The sequence below is a fragment of the Salminus brasiliensis genome, chromosome 11 (genome assembly GCF_030463535.1).
Source record: "Salminus brasiliensis chromosome 11, fSalBra1.hap2, whole genome shotgun sequence".
Lineage (NCBI taxonomy): Eukaryota > Metazoa > Chordata > Actinopteri > Characiformes > Bryconidae > Salminus > Salminus brasiliensis.
Window position 1 is genome coordinate 18,481,282 of NC_132888.1, and position 19,914 is coordinate 18,501,195.

At 42.2% G+C, this 19,914-nt stretch overlaps 1 protein-coding gene across 1 annotated transcript in view; it reads right to left on the reverse strand.

Moving 5' to 3' along the window:
* Positions 1 to 11,342, reverse strand: part of exoc3l2b (exocyst complex component 3-like 2b) — a 29,292-nt gene extending 17,950 nt beyond the window's left edge. The window contains exons 1-3 of the mRNA XM_072692056.1: positions 11,125 to 11,342; positions 5,892 to 6,374; positions 5,210 to 5,436 (exon numbers count right to left, since the gene is read on the reverse strand). Coding sequence (XP_072548157.1) covers positions 5,210 to 5,436; positions 5,892 to 6,352 — 688 coding nt within the window. The 5' untranslated portion in view covers positions 6,353 to 6,374; positions 11,125 to 11,342. The remainder of the gene's footprint in view (positions 1 to 5,209; positions 5,437 to 5,891; positions 6,375 to 11,124) is intronic.
* Positions 11,343 to 19,914: the final 8,572 nt, after the last annotated feature.

Here is a 19,914-nt window from a genome sequence, read left to right on the forward strand (position 1 = left end):
CGTTCGTATGGCTTATCCCAGAGTCATTGAAATGGGGACGACTGCCAAGAATGGGGAGGGAAGGGTTATATGTAAGCGACGAACACTGGCTCTTTGTTTCCAAAGGCACTTGCCCTCTGAACTTGCCTTGAAAAGTGTGCTAAGTTTATGTATAGATATACCACCCTTCCTTTGCTAAAACCACAGTAATGTTATCATTACTACATCCACCTCTTAAGACATGCACAGGGAATTTACTGGTGTGGTGAACGTTTCCACATGAATAAAATATATTACATCAATGCAATTTGGCCTTTTAGTTTTCCTACTTTTGGCAATATTTTATTCATCTGGAAATTATGTGCATATTTGGAACCAAGGAAATGTACTGTAGCACTTTTGTTAAGTGCAGGGATCTGTGGGAAAAATGTTTTTGGCATTAGCACTGCAGGGGTGGGGTACAACAACCAACTCCATGGTAAAGTAATGACTAAGCAAGATATCCTCTAACACAGCACCTGCATAATCAACATCACTGTCAGCTGCCATTCTGTCACTATTCAGAAGATTATTCAGAGTTTCTGGGCAGAAGCTAGTAAAGGATCCAATTACGCTCTGGCCCAAAATCTGGGATTTCTCCAGATTAAACCCATGTGGCACTTATTATTCTGCTTTACATCAAAGCCCTGTACCTTTGTTCAGACAGCCCTTCAACCACCCCATCTCCTTGCCTTCTTTTGAAACCCCCTCTTTCCACTTCTCTATCAATTGTGTGCGGGGGTGGATAAATATTTTCTTCCAAATGTGAGAGCAGGGGCGTGCTGGGTTTCTATTCATTGCTCAAAGCCCCCAGAAGCACAGCTAGGTCAAGTCTGCTAGGCTGTGGTGTTCAGTGTCCCTGGACTAGACTGAGCCTGTCCCAATACCACTGGTACAATTCCATTAGTGGCAATCGACAGTACGATGTAGATGCATGTGATAAAGATCGGGGTTCAGAAGTGCTGGAGCATTTTTTTAACCCCTTTAGCCCATACTTCTATATATACATTACTGTCATAATTAACACCAGTTGAATAGTCCCCGAAATAGACCCCCCTGGGACTCCACAAGACATGCAATAGGATCAGATCAATAACTGAATAATAAATCTAGGGTGTAAAGGGTTAAGCTCTTAAAGAGGTTCAAGCACTTGGACATGGAGTGGCCATTAGAGAAACTGCTGCCCCTCCTGCTGACACCATTTCTGTCACTGGAGACTGCTGGGCTGGGTGCAAACTGATGACATGAACCCAATATCTGAGGACACGCTGGTTTCCCTCCCAGCCTTAATTAGTGTGAACATGTACAGTGTTCAGAGACCTAAATTAGATCATTTGGAATGTCTGCCCCACCTTGCGCAGTGGGGCTATTTAGCTCTTCAATTACCGGTTTCAATTATTTACTTTGTGAAGAAATAAGGTAATCTTATAAACATGTGTAAAAGTTTAGCTGAGGTAGGTGACACTGGCAGCTGGTGGAGTCAGTTACGCTATATTGCACATATGTGAATACTGTATTTTAGTGACCAAGGTCATGCTTTGACACTGTTCCCTTGGTGGCCAAAGCTGTGTGGCTCTAAGTGCAGTTACAGTTTTATGGTTGAGGGATGTGGGTTGTAAATCAATGAAGTCTGGAAATCATTTACTACTTTGCGGTGCAACCACCTCAATAAATGCTCTCCTTATCAGTGTGGGTTTCACCAAATCTAACCAGAGCCCATCCCACTGATCAAAGACAGTTGGGCAGATGTTTTTCACAGTTACCAGACAATGGAATATTGACAAGAAAGAAGAGACATAGCTGTAAGATTTTACTACCTTTCTCAACAACTCACTTCTTCTTATTTCTCTTATATACATAGAAATATTTATTTCATGACCAAAGAAGCAAGAAACTCTCTAAAAAGGAGTGCATTTGGGCAACCCACCACCCCATGTTTCCCTCTTAACTTGGCCATACCTCTCAGCCCTAGATCCACTTATTAGCAGGGGGCTCTGGTCCTTCACCACAAAGCAGAAGCTACCCTAACTCCATCTCAAAGTTCTCTGAATTCTCTGAACCCCCTTCACTGGACTCAGTCTCGTCCTATATTATCATACGCTGATCATGTGTGTAAAAGCTCTATCTGATGTTTAATCTACTGTTGTCTAGGAACAACATGACACCTCAATTATGCTCATGCATTTACTTGAAGCCAAATAATCATCACCGTTTCTTTGTTACTGTCAAAAGCTGTAATTTTGAACAAGAAAATGAAAGTAAGAATATGCATAATACTCCAACAGATTATCATTAATAAGTGATAAAAGCACAGACCTGAAAGGGTTACCTCACCGTTATTGTATCTGAAGCCTATCCTTAGCACCTTATTGTTTTTACACAAGTGATTAATGTGCAAATGTCCTCATTTACTAAAACATGTTAAGTCCCCATTTCCTGCTGTTAAAACAACTGCAATGCAATGAGAATCTCTCTCTCTCTCTCTCTCTCTCTCTCTCTCTCTCAACATCACCAAGGAATGTGCTGCCACTTGAGAACAGCTGCCTTGACAGAATAATGTTTGTCTTTGACACACAACTAATGTCTGCAAACCAAGCACTATTTTCCCCATACTGGGCACTCTCTTAGGAACCTTCATGAAGGTTCAGGCCGAGTTGCGAATTATGGACTAATTAGGGCCATGACCCTCCGAAGGAAGAAGACGTAACACTGGAGATGGGGAATCTAAAAAACATATGACACATCATTGTAACCGTACCCATTAAAAATTCAAACTCCATGTCAGAAAGGCATTTATTACCACAGAATAACCAAAACAAAACTTCAAAACTGATACTACCAAAAGCTGCGACACTATAAAGTGCAACAGCCACTTAAGGAGATTGTGATGGTGTTGATTCTTGTAGTCAGTTTTCTGATACAATCGAATAAACACCATGTTCTTAGGAGCTGAACACACATCAGAATGGGAACTCAAAAGCGTTGCACGAGGAAGTTAAACCTCTAAACGGGTACTAGGCTAAAAGCTAACCTTAACCAACTGGCTACAATCTCTGCAACTAACTAACATGACGAGAGAAGAGAACGAGAGGACAACAACATTAAAATAATGACAGTATTTTTTATTTTTTTTGTTACAATACTAAAAACAAAGCTATGCTATGGTAGCCATTGTGGCTCATTTTTAACCAGCCAATTTTTCATGAGCCCACTATAAAATTATAATAACAGGGTTTTATTGGCCACATCTGAGCATTTTTCACCCCAACCAAAGTCACATTCTTACTCTTTATACATCAAATAACAACTTGAAAGACTGAATAAATGCATTTACTGGCATCTTTAAACTGAACTAGAACTAGAAAAAGAAAAAGAATGAATATCAGTCTTCAGTTCACTGATGTCTGCTTTAAATTAGGTAGCCAGGATCGTTGTACATTGTGGTTAAATAATAGTAATAATAATAAAAGCTACACTCCCACCCACACATACACAGTCACACACACAAACACACACACACACACAGAAAATCCTGGCATAATTCGTACTCTGGTTCAGACTATTAACAGTGATCTTCTATTAAGAGTCTGGGTGGAGCTAAAGTGTTGTATTGTGCATTCTGACCAAAGTGGAGAGTTACTGAGAACTCTTGAACATAAGAGCTTGGAAAACCAGCATGACCGTGATTGGGGAGGTTACCAGAAAGTTTCCCGTCAACATAATGTGCTTAAACATACAAATAAAAGGCCTTTTTGTGCTGTGTCAGCTGGGGCATGTAGAGCAGCAGCTTGTCACCTTCCCCACCCCCATCGAAAGAAAGCAGAGACATGGCCAAACATGACACAGTGGGGTACATACGCAGTTCCCCTTTACACAAATTCCTCCTTCTCGATTTTCCTTCGCTTTGCTCATACTGTACACGCAAGAAAACAGTGATGCGTTAAGGCCTTCAGCTGTGACAGCCTGCATTGTGTTTGAAGATAAGGCCAGGTGATGGTAATGTTATATGGCCGTATCCTGTTGGTTCACTGGCACAGTGCGAGTGATTATCTTTTAGAGGAGGGGAGCATGGAAAATGCTTGGGTTAAGAGTTGGAATCCATGTCACCATTATGTTCAAACCAGTATGTGCTATGTAAATGTCCCCTGCTATTCAAGTGCCCCCTTCAGCAGATCATTCAATAGCATATTTTCGATGTCACGCAAAAACCTGGTATTTTTCATAAATAACAGGTGAACCTTAAAACCTTGTTGTAGTTTTGGAACATTTCTATTGGTCCATTCAGCATGAGATTTTAATACAATGTATAGAACAACTGTTAAGATTCACATTATGACAAAAACACCAATACACACAATATGTCCAATGTTTTTGGACACTTTCTAATAAATGCATTCAGCTACATCAAGTTGAGCCCATTGCTGATACCGATGTGTAAATGCACACAGACAGCTTGTCCAGTCCCTGTAGAGTCAAGTACTGCCAATAGAATATGATTCTCTGGAGCAGATAAATATGAACCTATTGGCGCCATGCCTAAGTCATGTATAGGCTAGAGGGGTATAAAGCCCCCCAGCTCTGAGCTGTGGAGCAGTGCAACTGTGGTCCATTCAGTACTTTTGGGATGAATGGGGATGAGGTGTGGTGGTAACCATTCAACATCCTGACCTTACTAATGCTCTTGTCACTGCAATCAAATCCTCACAACAATGCTCCAATATCTAATAAAAAGCCTTGCCTGGACAGTAGAGACAGTTACTCCAACAAAGGGAGATAAGGATAAACTCTTTTTTAATACCATTGATTTCAGAAAAAAAACAAATAAAAGCTGAGCATGCTTACTGTATCTGTGGTCACATCTTAAGGCCAATGTGAACTACATGTCACTTATATATATAATAAAAGGCTTTCAGGAATCGGACCATTACCATTCTAAACCGTGCCTAAACAGGCCCTCTGAAAGTATGTAACCTGATCCGAGTGTACTTGCACACCTTGCACAATTACCTGCCTACAATGCATGATGGTCATGCAGGTCCAACTAAACAATTAAGCTTCCATCAATTTTCTGTACAGACTGCATGCAATAAAATAAAAGTTCATTTGGAAAATGCTTTATGTATTTTTCTCTAATTTTCTGCATAAGAAAATCTTCTAGATCTAGAAAGCAGCATGTATACATGCTTCTTACCGGAGAGAGGCTCCCTGGGTTTGACCTCTGGTACCTCCTCCACCGGCTCCTCTTCAGGTCCAGGAGATGCTGAGCGGTCCACCATGGACTCCCTCTTCTGCTTGCCCCGGCCCACGATCTTCAGAAAGGAGAGTCTGCGGCTGGTTGAGTCGGCGTCACTCTCTGAGCACAGGTCTCCATTGGGCAAGCTTTCTTTACGGTTGTTCTCTCTGCACTTGCCCGCCATTCTGCACAGTGAAGGAAACAGATCAGAGGGCAAGAAAGCAAAACAGGTCTGGTAAGGTTGTGGAAGGAAGGGATGGTAACATCTCAGTCTTCTAGAGGGCTCTTAAGCTCTCTTCAACAGCAGATGGTCTTAGACACCTGGTCACTTTGGTGTAAACACACCCAAGACACATTTATAATAGATACAAATCTGATCACTTCAGGAGGTGATCTGAGCCACATTTGAGCTACATGTTATAGCAGTGAAAACACATCCATCTCTACAAGACACATTCAACAACCAAGATGCCAGGAATTATTCCAGCCTAACAAGTGAATTTGCATATTCCGTCCCACACAGCAAACAGATTGAAACCATTAAACCTTGAAGCTTAGGTGTGAGTATCACACCAATGTGTTTTTAATACATTGCAAAGCATTTCACAATGTCATGCAGCCCTAATTCACGCATTTGTACCTTAAAAGGCTCCCATCTGAACTCCGTCTGCCCTTCTTCTTTCTCTCCATGGGTGAAGGCATGCCGATAGAGCCCTGAGGAGAAGGGGTGGCGCTGCCTTTACTCCTCCCCGACATGCGCAGGCCCTTGCCCAGCTTGCCCAGGGTCTTGAGTGGGGACACTCCTCGGATGCGATCCAGTGTCCCTTTGAGGGAACTGCCCTTTCCAGATCCCCCACGCCTCTCCTCATTGGCCTCGTTCTCGTCCTCCTCATCCTCGAACGGGTTGCGGTCCCGGGGCACTCGCCCATCCAGCAGCGAGCCCCCACTGTCCCTGGCCCACTCCTCGTCTGAGCCGTTCCCCTCGAACGGGTTGTGGTTGAGGCTCATCTTGCGGAGAATCAGCTCGCTGTGAGTGTTCTCCAAATCCACGTTCACCTTGCCCCCCTTCAGCCGAGCTGGGAGGTTCTTAAGGATGGGCATGTTTCTGCCTGGAAGATAAACACTAAGGAAATAAAGAAAAAACAAGTGTTATAAACCACTTATACAGCATGTAATAACAGAAAGTGTTCTTACAAACTTCTATAATCTACAAACAGCCCCACTAGTTTGTACGGAAGTCCCTGTAGTTGCAAAATCTAGAATGTACGCACAATATGACCTCCTTCATGGATCAGGAAGGATCAGGAAGGGGCAAGAGCCCCCTTATCCATGATAAAATCACTGTAATGGATGTAATGGATGATTTACTGAGAAAGATGCCATTAAGCACACAAGCATCCATCTGTCAATTTCTACTTAGATAATTAATAGTGCACATGCCCAGTGAACATGACAAACCCTTTACTAGTTAAAGGGTGGACATGCTGAATTATATATCTGAGTCAAATGAAGTATTTAGAGAACTGGACTAAGTGGATTAAGTGGACAAGACAGCAACTATTGGGGGATGTCACACAAAATTGTGGTCTATTTTTTTATAAGAAATTAAGTATTTTGAAAAAGGTTTTACTCCAGCATTAAACCAACATTAAACACTGTATATTCATTGCTGATGTGACCTCTTTGAGCAGTTATAACTTCAACCCAAAGTTTCCAGTAATGGGTAATCTGGAGGAATCTGGAGGAAATTCTGTCCCATTCTTCCTTATAAAACTGCTTCAACTCATGGATATTTGTGGGCTTCCTTGCACAAGCTGCTCTTTTTAGGTCTTTTATTGGGTTAAAGATTGGACCAGGCCACTCCAAAGTCTCATATTTTTCCTGTTTCAACCATTTTTTTGTAAATTTACTTGTATTTTAAATGTTTAATGTTTAAGGTTCATCATCCCTGACATTTCCTGTAGAATCTGTGGGACAATCCAGAATTCATAATTGCCTCAAAGCAATTGCAGCAAAGCATCCCCATTACACCTCCATCATTCTACACAGTTGGTATGAGGTTCTAATGTTTAAATGCTGTGGTAGGTTTTTGCCAGACATGAAAAGTCCCTGTAGGCCAAAAATCTCCACTTTTGATTCATCTTAGGAGGATAATTTAGGTGCTATGATGGTAGCTTCATGAACTCTGACCTTAACTGACGTAAGAGAGGCCTGCAGTACGTTTAAACATTTAGTTGTAAACTGTGCGAGATAAGACCGTTTGATGTGTCACTACTTTATGGTGTGATACCAGGAATTTGAGTCACACCCATTTGTTTGATTTGACAGACGTCTCCCTCCTTTATGACTCTGATATATTGACCAGTGTTCCGTCTACATAAGGATTAGCAATGAGCTTTTGCAGCCTGGAGGCTGAACGGTTCGTTCACATAGTTGGATATGAGTGCTTTGCCGATATCACACAGGAGCCCTGCTCTATGATCCCATCTCTGCAGACTTCCTGTCTAATGGGGTGGACAACTTGGCTGGTGACAAATGTGAAAGGAACAGTGCTGAATCACTTCCTGATTGCTAATTTGCTTGTTTGTGTATGAGCATGTGGGAGACGAGACTTTGCCTCAAACAAAGTATTAAGCTATTGACCAAATTCTGAGTGGCAGCTGGCCAGTTTTCCTGCATTCTACACCACAGTAACCTGAAGAGGCACAGATCATTCTTGTGACAGGCTTTTTTTAACCATTAAGGTCATTTGTAAAGGTATTTGTGGAACTAGCGAACGATTAACTAACGGAAATTGGTCACTGATTGGTGACATTCTTGAAACATCTGCAGTCAGGATTTCATTCTGTACTACTGGTAATGAAGCTGTGATTACAGCAGTTCAAAACAGCAAGCCATATTTGAAGTATAACAGTTGGTAAGCTTTGAATTCCTGAAGAGGGCCTATTGTTTGCAGCTTCCTAAATGCTTGGAAGTAATAATATACATATGAATTTTCCATATGGGCGAACCTGAGAACAGCCAGGATAAAATCAGACAGCTTTTTTTTTTTTATATTATTTTCTTCTGGTAGAAGAGGAAGTTGTCCATTAGCTCAAGTCCAGATCAATGCAAAGCATTTGGGTAGTGACTCTTATTACCTACTGCTTTGCTCACTTCCATGCAATCTGTTTAGTGTGATAGACGAGAGAAATGCATCTTCTTTTGCAACAGGGAAGTCAGAGCAGCTGCTATTGCGAAAATAGGGAAATATACTTATTCTGCACCACCAAAAACCCAAGAGAATGAAGACACTGTTAAAAAAACAGCTGAGTCAAGAAAATTCAGCAATGATGCTGAATACTGTCACTGAAGCATTCTGTATGGCTTCTATCCAGAACCTGATTGGAGCCTTGTGGAGCTGAATTTGTGGGCGGCCTGTCCACGCATGTACAGCTCTCCTACTTTTCTCAGAACTCCCCAAATCACCTTCAGTAGCCAGCAGTCCAGCTCTAATGATGTGTTTTACAGTGGAGCCGTATTGGAAGGGAATGGGGGGGTTAGATCTTTGGGTGAGATATAAAGGCCATACTGCCGCTTTCTCAGGCTAACTGCAGTTCCTGTCTTGCACAGGTAGTGAACAAAAGGGGGAGAGTTCCCAGCATTCCATCCCACAATGTGGGGATTCTCCATGCAGTGTCTTGGATGAACCCAAGAGGCATCTCATGGCTACAAGGAGAGCTAATTATAAACCATGTATAATGAATAACAAACAAAAGCCACCCAATGGTTAAAGGGTATTGAAACTCTGCTGCCCTTTAAAATATAGAGTGAATTGGAACCTGCAAGTCGTCTCAACTTTTGACTGGTCAGTGTTTTGAGATCAATAGCCCTCATGCTTTGGTTTAATAGCTAACCACTGTTGTGGATCACTGGAATATCCTGAAGTGTCCTGCTCGACCTTGCTCTAGCTTTTCCCATCTGGGTTGCTCTATTACAGCTACCTTTATTTATTCTTATTCTCCTGACATATTTGATCTGGTGAGCTGGCTGTTATGTAGGGGCTTCTAAACTAACAGCATTACACGCTTTAAGTCTTGTGTATGTATGGCATCGGAGGTACTGCTAATCACAGCAATGGCCCAGCTGTAAGGGAATGCAAAATAAAGCATGAGATATTCCAGTCATTCCTGTCAGAATCTGTTAAAATTGACTTTAAGTAGTCTTACTTTGTCATTTCAAAAGTACAACCAGCTCAAATAAAGTAGCCAATGCCAAGGATTGGGAATTCCACTCTTGGGCCAATATGTGTTGATGTGCAATAAAAGGAATGCAATATTACTTCTTAACCAAAGGCATATGGCTGTTCTCCATCCTAACAGCTAATCCTGTTCTAAAGGATGGAGTCATAGAGAGGCCAGGAGGTAAGGAATAAGCCGAGGTAAGGAAGCGAGAAGGCAGTGCTACAGTGTAAAGAGAGAAGGTCTGGTCTCAAGATGTGCCAGTGAAAGGGTGTATTGGCCAGGGCTCTGGCACTGGACTACAGGCGCTGGTTGGAGGAAAAGCCCTGGAATGTTGGAGTGATCCCAAGAAAGCCCTGCACGACTTTCCCCTGAGGGATGGTTTAAATGCACCCAAGCCGTAGAGGCATATGACCAGGCACATGTCCAGCACAACGCCTTGGACGCAAGCAAAGAAAATGCCTCTTCGCTGCATCTCAAGGTTAAGCAGGTGCCAAGGTTAACAGGGGTAAATTCATCTGCAAGCTACATGTGATGCCTTTATCCTCAAACACATAAGAAATATGATGAATGACTGGAGAGTACATGGTCCGTGCTGTAGCTTTTCTCAGCTGTAATCGATCCAGTTGGAACCCTGGAACGTTAGAACAAGTTATGTCCAATCTCTACTTTTTGTCTTTTGGCGTGGTTCACTCCTATTGTTGCAAGTGTGTTAGACTAAGCAGAAAAAAGCCTCTGAAATTCGATTAGCTCCCGGTGGCTTTGCCAACAGTCTCAATGCTGGAATATGCCCTGCCATAAAGCTGATTTTTCCATGACACATTACGTTTCGCAAGGTTATTGTGGGGGTAAATCTTTAACCGCTCGCTTGCAGACCAAGGTCTAGATGTCATTAGAAAGCACAAGAAGGATAAAGGTTTCTTTTCTCTGACACAGGAACCAAAAAAGTCTGGGTCAGCTCGTTCAGATTTCAATTCCCAAAAAATGATCAAATAGACCCTGGCTTGCACTGAAAACGCCTCAGCCTAGCACAGCTGATCCAGGGTCAGATTCCTTACTGTGCTTGCAGCTCACTATCCCTCAAATCTGATCCAGAATCAAACTAAGGAGCTTTGTGAATCAGCAGGTTTTTTCCAGACTAACCTCACAGAAGATCGTAGGTTTGATGAGAGAAATGTAATCGTTATCCAGACCAATCCTGCAAAAGGAACTTTGAGCTGAATACAAGCCAATGGACACTGACCTTGGGCGTACTTGAGAACAGCTCAACAGCCTGAGTGGACTCTTGGAGATTTCATTCATTTCATTATTCTACATGTATTCATTTGCTGAGTTAGAGTTCAAACTAACCACAGTCTTAAATTAACGCTGTCAAAAGAAAAAAGCCTTTCAAAGTCTAGGACTTAAGTCTTAAGACCAGCACTGTGTCTATGACCAGTTACATAACACAATCTATCATTTTAACAGCTAGACACATCTGCTCGTGACTGGTACTGACCCTTTCTTGCTCTGATAATGCAGCATGAGCTTCTACGCTGCATGAATTGCAATAAATTTACCATGTTCACACAGCTCTGCCAGAGAAAAGCGCTGAGAGCAGCAGTCTGAATTTTTAACTGAAAGGAAAACAGTAGTAAAGAAGCAAAAACTTACACAGCCCATCCTGTTAGAGGTGCAGACAGGGACGAGACCAGGAAAAACACACACACACACACACACACGCACACGCACTCTCCACGGCACTCTTGGGTGAAAGTCTTCTGTTCGAATCTTGCTGGGAATTCTTGAGTGAAGCTGTTGCGCAAAACCACAAGCCGCGCACTGCGCCCTCGCTGCGCTTTTATTTTGGTGGGTTGGCCCAACGTCCACAGCTTTAAAGACGGTCCGAAGACGAGCTCTAACCTGCAGAGCTTATCTACTCCTTTCAGTCAGGTTGACTTGAGGTGTACGCTCCGCTCACAGCCATGTGAAGCTGATTTGCATTTGGTGAAGAGCTTTACTGTTTGGCTGTACTTCTGTACATAGCTGAGTAACGGTTTTGTCTATTTGGAGATACAGCGACCACACGTTGGACCTCATTCACCAACCGTTTTTAAACCCCACTGAGAGTTTGGACTAAGATTCTGTTATTCATTTTTCTTATATAGGATTTGTTCATTTTACGAGGAGAAAATAGACTTTCTGTTAGGACTGAAATGTAAGAAACTTTATAGGAAGATATTCCATTAAAAATCCATTAAATCAAGATTTAATTTCAGATCTAAAAAGCTCTATACACTGCAAACAGTGGGCTTTAAGAATCCTACAATTTTAATTTCAACAAAATTGCACAAATAGAGATCTATAAACAACAGAATCTCACATTCTCCAGCACCTGTTCATTTACCAGCCACCCAAATGTCACAGAAAGCACCACTAAAGTCCACCTGAACTCAAACCACACCTTTTCACCTGGTTACTTCCTGTCTCTAGAACATATTGAGCCCAAAACCTCCTGAATTATTATATATTTTTATAACTTTTCATAACCTCTTCACTCTGCTCCTCTTCACTGTGCACTCTGTGTGTGCAGACTATTTAGCCATTCTACCATTCTCAAGCAAAAAAAAAGCAGAGCTAGCTCAGAGACCCTGTATGTGTACAAGTATACAAGAAAGTATGGATGGATAATATGGCCTGCAGATATCACAGGTCTTCAAACTATTTTCAGATTACACTAAAAAAAGGTTCTTCAAGGGTTCTTTGGTGAAGTTGACGGTTCTATATAGAACTATGAGAATCATTTTTATGTCTAAGTGTTTTTTAATAGTTTTTTTCTACTTGGTTAAAGGTTTGCTTGTTTTTTGTAACATTGATGATCTGGTTACAATGGCACCTGTCAAAGGATGGAGTGTACATATTAGGGCAAAAATGAACGGTCAGCCCTTGAAGTCGGTGTGTTGGGTCCAGGAAAGGTGGGCATGTGTAAAGATCTAAGCCACTTTGACAAGGACTTTATTGTGATGTCTAGACGACTGGTCAGATCATCTCCAAAACATCAGGCAGGTCTTTTAGGTTTGTTCCCGTGATTCAGTGGTCAGTACCTATCAGTGGCCGGGGGGGTTAGGGGGGTGGGGGGGGGGGGGGGAGCTACTGTACTGAGCTGCTTTGGTGGCACTAGGAAGACCTACACAATATTAGGTTTTAATGATATGGCCATTGGGTGTATCTCACAGCACAGAGGGAAAACATGTTGATTTCTTGCCAGCTTGATTTTAAGATTGCATGGGAATTGCATTACACACAATTCCCGTGGCCTCTCAATTGCTATTACTTCAACTAATTCATAAGACAGACAGTCTCTTGTTCTTTCTAAATATCTATAGTTATGCTGTCCAGTGTATCTGCTGACATATACTTATGCATTTAAAGCCATTATGATCAGCCTGGGACCTCCCACTTTTACTGCCTTTTCACAGTCATGTCTTTTTTATTTTTTATTTTTTCTCACAGTCCAGTCAGGCCGGACACGTGGCAAAAGGAAGCCAGCCAAACACCTATTGGCCTGTCCGGCAACACAATGGAAATGACAGCGGAGTGCGTCACAACGACTACATTTCAATCACATCAGCCTGAAAAAAAGAACGACATTGTTTTGTGGCCGTACTGGAGGAGTGTGTCTCTCCAAACACTAGTTTTCCTTCTAGTCCTGGCAGCCAGCATGAGTGCGAAGGAATGACTTTTCCTTTTGTGATAGGGTAAACACTTGAGGGCTTAGCTGCTGATTTAGGCTGTAAACAATGGATGGACCCAAATATCTGCCCTCTCTGCTCTGATAGCGGCCTGTCAGAGGTCAAACTAGACTGCAGAAGTCGCTTAGCTGCGCTGTACTTTCTTAACAATAAAGGTGCTTCAAATAGTTCTTTGAGTGATGGCATAGGAGACCCATGTTTGGCTCTATAAAAAATGATTGCAATAGAACCTTTTAAAGGTCTGAAGAACCTTCACTTCATGTAAAGGTTCTTGGTCAAGTTAAAGGTTCTACACATATTTCTTAATGGAACCAAAAATGGTTCCTCTGTGGCATTGCTCAAAGAACTATTTGAAGCACCTACTCTATATGGACAAAAGTAATTGGACACCTGCTCATTCATTGTTTCTTCTGAAAACAAGGGAATTGAGTCTGTCCTGCTTTTGTTGGAGTTGCTCATTGATTTGATTGCATGAGTGTTAGTGAGGTCAGGATGTTGGATGATCACCACCCCACCCACCTCATCCCTAACACCCCACCACATCCCTAACAACCCACCTCATCCCTATTTTCCCACCTCATCCCAAAAATATTGGCTGGCGCATCATCATTCCAGAGAACACTCTTCCACTGTTCCAAAGCTCAATGCTCAGGGGCTTTATACCCATATAGCTCACAACTTGCATTAGGCATTGTGCCAACAGGTTCATGTTTATGGGCTCCAGAGAGTCCTATTGTATTGGCTGTACTTTTGTACAGAGATTAGACAAGCTGTGTATGTGTGCATGGGCACATCTGTATCAGCAATGAGTGGGGGAACTTGCATTCATTAGAAGGACTGTCCACAAACATTTGGACATGGAGTAGAGTATATTTTGAATAACTTTTCTTTAACCTCTCTATAAAGAGGAAAACTTCAATCATTTGCTCTCTTATTCATTAACTCGGGTTTGGGAAATAACCTGCACAAGAAAACAAGGAAAATAGCAAGTGCTCACCTTTCTGTGTTGTGTAACGATTTGCTGTCACATGCTTTAAGTGCTAATCTTTGCAACATCTCGTGTGAAGAGTAGCAAGATGCACTGCATTCCTGCCTCACATTTGACTTATGGCCTAATATATCTGCAGGCACCTCTCTTTCCCATGTTTCCTCCTTGATAATCAATTATGGGCCTCTGACCACTTCTATCTGAGTGGAAACAGAGCGAGGACATCGCACGCTTGTTCCTGTTGATTGTCATGGGGCAGAAAGGAGCGTCAGGGAACTGCAACTGGCGCCACATCTAAAGACCAGCGCCGAATAAATAGTGGATAGATTGCGAGCCGGAGTATATTCCTGGCTTTGGGAGCAGGAAATAACACTGCATAACATTAAGGTTCTTCATTGTTGTGTGCGCTCAGAGTCCCTCCTGCTGCCAGCAAAGGTCACCTTGGCAAGGCCTCAAAATGTTTCCACTTTGCTGAACGAGAGGGCATGCTGTTTAGTGTACATAGCTAGTTTGTTTGTTTATGCTAATTGGTTTCATTGGTGAACTTTGTCCACATTCTCCGAGTGTATAAATAGTTGTAGATCTGCACTGAAAGCTGTGGATCTGATAATAGAAGGAAAGTGCTTTCCAGGTTCATACCATTATAAAATGCCAGAAGACATAAGATACCAGGCCAAGACATAAGGGAATGGCGCTCTAGTATGCAATGAATGCTAATGTCCTTGGTAGGAATCAGTACCCCGATACAGTACATGACCGTCCTAACTTTTTATTATGGATGCATTCTAAGGAGTGGAGGCTGGGCAAGTGTGCTTAAAATTAAAGGTGCTTTAGATGGTTCCTTAAGTGATGCTTGTAACCTTTAAATAAGTAAAGAACCTTTAGGCCTTTAGGCAAGGTTCTTCACACTCACACATCTCTATTATAAACATGGTTCTTTATTGAACCAGTAGTTGTTCTTCTATGGAATCCCTCAAAAAACATCTGTAGCATGAGTGTAGAGCAAGAAGAAGCAAGGCCCCATAACGACTTACTGTATGTTGCTACTCATTAGGAAATACCATATCTTAATAATAGACAGTCATATTAGAATTTGACTATGAATATGACCATCTACAAAATAGTGGGAATCACCACAATTGGCTTGGGTGATTGTGGGTGTACCACTTGCTGACTGCTTACAACTGTACTTACAACTGACTGGTGTGCTCGCTTATTTTTAAATCAGGCCTTGAACCAGGTCAAGTTCATTCCAAACCAGGGGCGGTCATAATATTCTGATGTATGTCAATCTCTTGACTGTCTTAACATGTAGCAAGTAAACAAACTAATGTTTTCCATTAACGTAAGATCTTTTCTGCACATACACAGTATTTTCCTTTGCGCTGGATCAAGTAAGATGCTAGTTTTTCTATCTGCAGTTGTTGTGCAAGTCCCTTGCAGATAGAATCATACACAATGAATTGCGCCATTCTCTTCTTCCCTCCCAGAGCACTAGGGCTGAAACCATATCCCCCTGTTTGTCATCGCAATTATGCAACCGCCGCTTTGCACCTGTGAGCGAGGGACAGCGGGGGACGCTCCAATCATAGCCCGCCTGCATCCTGCTTCGGACGGCCTAGCACAGGGCCAGAGGAAGTGCCCCCTAGTCGTGCCATCACCCCTTGCTGAAAAGGGCCCTATTGAATGCCCTCAGAGCACGAGCCCTGCCCGTGCCAAGCAATCTGCCGCTGCCCTACAGACTCAGCAAAGAGCTGTGACCAGAAGAGGAGGGACACCGAGGTTATCCTTTATTCACACTGACTGGAGCTGGTAGCATCCTGGTGCTGCTTGGCCCATGGTAAGGCCGTCTGTCATCCCCGGTAGGATGAGCACGGCTTGGACGTCATAGAGTGGCCCTTTGCGCAGTCAGGGGTGCATGTTAAAGCTATTTTAGGAGTGGCGTAGCGGAAGTTGTCGCTCAGTGTGACACTGAATTTGCAGTTTGAGGAAGGAGATATTATTACGTCCCTGTGTTTCCCACAGTTTTATGGTTTATCCATTTACACTTGGTTCTGAGATAACTGGATTTTCCTGATTCAGCAGATCAAGACGTGTCATTTCTCACTTTTATACATTATTTGAGGTGTACACAGTAACCGTATAAGCCATAATGTACATGTTTATAGACTAAAAATTAAAGTGTGATGTCAAAAACAACTAGAAGAACCACTTCTACTAGCAGTTCATTGAAGAACCTTTCCTTTAAATGTTTTTTTTTTCCAATCATTTTTTACATGCACTATATGTCCAAATGTTTGTGGACACCTCTTTGTGGACATTCAGCTACTTGCACCCACTGCTGACACAAATGTGTGCATGCACACACACAGCATGTCTAGTCCCTTTAGAGAAGTATTGTCAATAGTATGGGACTCTCTGGAGCAGATAAACATAAACCTATTGGCACCATGCCTAATGAAGCATTGTGCTATGGAGCAGTGGAACCTCCTCCAATCCTGTTGGGATGAGTTGGGGAGTGATCATCCAACATCACTAATGTTCTTGTCACTAAATGCAACCAAATCCTCCAAAATCGTCCCTGGACAGAAGACTTATTTTTAATACCCTTGAATTCGGAAGAAACAGGTGTCCCAATACTTTTGTCTGTATAGTGTAGATTATGTGAGAGTGATACCAGTTAGTTCCTTTTCTCCTAGAACCATACACTCTTAAAAATGAAAAGTGTTACAAAGGGTTCTTAGAGCTATGCTGTAAAAGAACCACTTCTGGTTCACTGAAGAACCCTTTTTATTGTTTTTGTAAATATTAAATGTGAGTATAAAGAACCTCAACATAATATAAAGTTCTACCCTTAAAAATAAAGTTGGTACAAAGCGTTCTTTGAGTGATGACACAAATGAACCAATTTTGGGTTTATAAAGAACAATTGTTGCAAAGAACTTGGTCAAAACCATGAAATAAATTGACAGTTCTTTACACTCACACTCATCTTTTTTACACACATGGTTCTTCTACTGGTTCTAGCTACAGTCAGTCTGATAAGAATCACTGAATCAACAAGGCAAGCCATTGGATCCTCCATATCTATATACATCATTCTATCTATACTTGTAAACTATTTGCAAGTATATATATTTTAGAACCAGAAGTGGTTCTTCTATGGCATCACCATAGGTACAATCAGTCTGATCAGTCAGTCATTGAATCAACAAGGCAAGCCGTTCATGGATCCTCCATGGTCTTTTTAGTAGTTTTTTAGGATATATTTTAGGAGTTTGCATTTAAGTCAAGAACAATTTGTTTTTAAAGAAGGTCCATTCATTCATTCTAATTACTTTCAGACCATGTCCATCAACCTGAGACAGAGCTTGTTTCGACCCTCCGAGCACAATGGATCAGAGCCTTGGGTAATTTACTGGCAAAACCAGTCATTGCTGTTTATAAGTGCTATAAATGGCAGGACATGCAGGACGTTGCCGTTTATGACAACAACGCCGGCCACTTGACTGCCGTGTGTGCGTCATAAGTATGCTCAAATAAACAATGTGCCTAACATCTGTGTAGAGAGTTCCATAGCTACGGTCAGTCTGATAAGAATCACTGAATCATCGGGGCAAGCCGTTGGATCCTCCATGGTCTATACTCGTACACTTTATAGCCTAAAGCCAAATTGTGGAAAGCATGTAGAATTCTCATCAGAACTAAAGCAACTGATGTTAAACTGTCTTTAAATTCCAGGCAGTTGTATCGGTATAGAGACTTCAGTATGACAGAGAGCTTGCCTGACCTTTCTTGCCTGTCGTTCACTTTCCTTGAAGCTGAAATCCTCAAATTCAGTTCAACAGTACAGTCACCAGTACAGAAGAACTCAAAGGTGCTTATTCACCCAACAAGGATCAGCAGCACATACAGAAGTAGAATACAGAAGCAGAAAGGTTCCCTTTTGTCAACAGTGGCAACTCAGTCAAACCTGACTCCATTGGTCTTACCTTGTTTATCGGCTCTACAGTGGTACGTCCCCAAAAGTCTCAGAGCTGGGACATTCCTGTGCCTCTGAGGTGTTGTTTGAGTGTCGATAATATACCGTATGTAGTGGCAAAAACGAGAGCGACTGATGAATTGAGTGTGCCTGTCCCAGCCGAAGGCGCGTCTGGACCCTGGGGCCGGCTGCAGTTGCTTCCTGAGCTGTTTTGCAGTAAAGCTGATGCTTTTTCCTCAGGAAGCCGGCCATCCCCTTTCCTTCTTACCAACCAACAATCCCCCCCCAACTCCCTACATCCCTACAGGCCTTCTGATAATACTAATTAGCCTGGGAAGAAGCATTATGGTGGGTTTCCCTTTGAAGAGCACTTTCTTCTTCAATTGTTTATTTACTGTCTTTCGCCAACAGCCCTGATCGATAAGGGAAGTCTTGTGCCAAAGCCCATTGGCAGTGGTTTCAAGGAAGTGAAGTTGAATGGGGCAAAGCTGGAGATTGTTTCAGAGCCTTCTGTCCTGCTTCGGACCCCTTTTGTCCGACCGAGTGTTTGTTGACGCTTGTCCCCAAGACAAGCCTCCCACATCTGAAGGTGGTTTCCCACTGTAACAGCAACACCAGCCTGCCTTGGGCCCTCCGACTAGAGCCGGACTGTGCGGTGGTGGGACAAGGCCGAGGTCAGTGGGTGCACCTGTGCTGTCTTTACAGGAGGCCTTTGTTTGTTTTTTCCACAGTGAGACAGTGGAGTATTAGATCTACAGATCTAGAGACCCTGGGCTTTGATCACCACTATGGTAATGGTTGTCACAGAGCTATTTTTACTCCTGAGGTCTTATGAATGAGCACAACTTGCTTCACAACTGCTTCAAAGATTTACTATGCATACCATGCATATTTACAGTGTAGTGGGGAAAACACAGAAGACAAAGTGTTTGGCTTGTTAATGAGAATGTTTTTACTTGTTCACTGTGTTTTTTTAAAACCCTTTACAGTATAAAGTTTCGTATTTCGTAAAAAGTTCGTATTACATTTATGAGGCTGCAGTGCAATGCCAGAAGACAGACACAGCTTGTTTTGCTTGTTCTGGGCTGTTTTGGTATTAATCTCTGCCCAAACAGCACTTACAGTTTTGTAAGTGTCAAATAGAAACCTCATTCCCAGAAATGAATACCAGTACAGAGAATACAACGCCCAGCACCACTTTAATGCCATTGAAATCAGCTGATATTTTAGGAATATCCTGCTGATGAAAATGTCAGGTACAGTAGTAGAAGTGACTGGGAAGTGACTCACAAGGACACAAGGCCTATTCGGATCCAAAAATCACTGTCAGGCCTAAAACACTAAGCAACAAGTAGAGCTTGTTTTTGGTTTGGGCCGACACAAGCTATTGAACAGTGTTTCAGATCACATCCGATTAAAAGAATGAAGCTGTGTCAATCTGTACTCCTGTCAGAGGTAACCAGTGGACAGCTCTGGCGATTCATGCCCTCAGTGCCCTCTGTTGGTTCTTTAAGGAATTGACTTTATTGACAAAATTAAGTCTTAAAGGCATGTATTTACATACTGTGTTAGTTCATGGCTCTTATTATACTACCACTTGCAATATTTATGTGGGTTTATGTACCAAAAGCAGTCATTATAATATATATATATATAATTCAAATAGGCTCTTTATGCTATTGTAGCTTCAGGGCAAATGTGATTTGCTGTATAGGATGTGTAGAAGACTATCTCCATAAAGC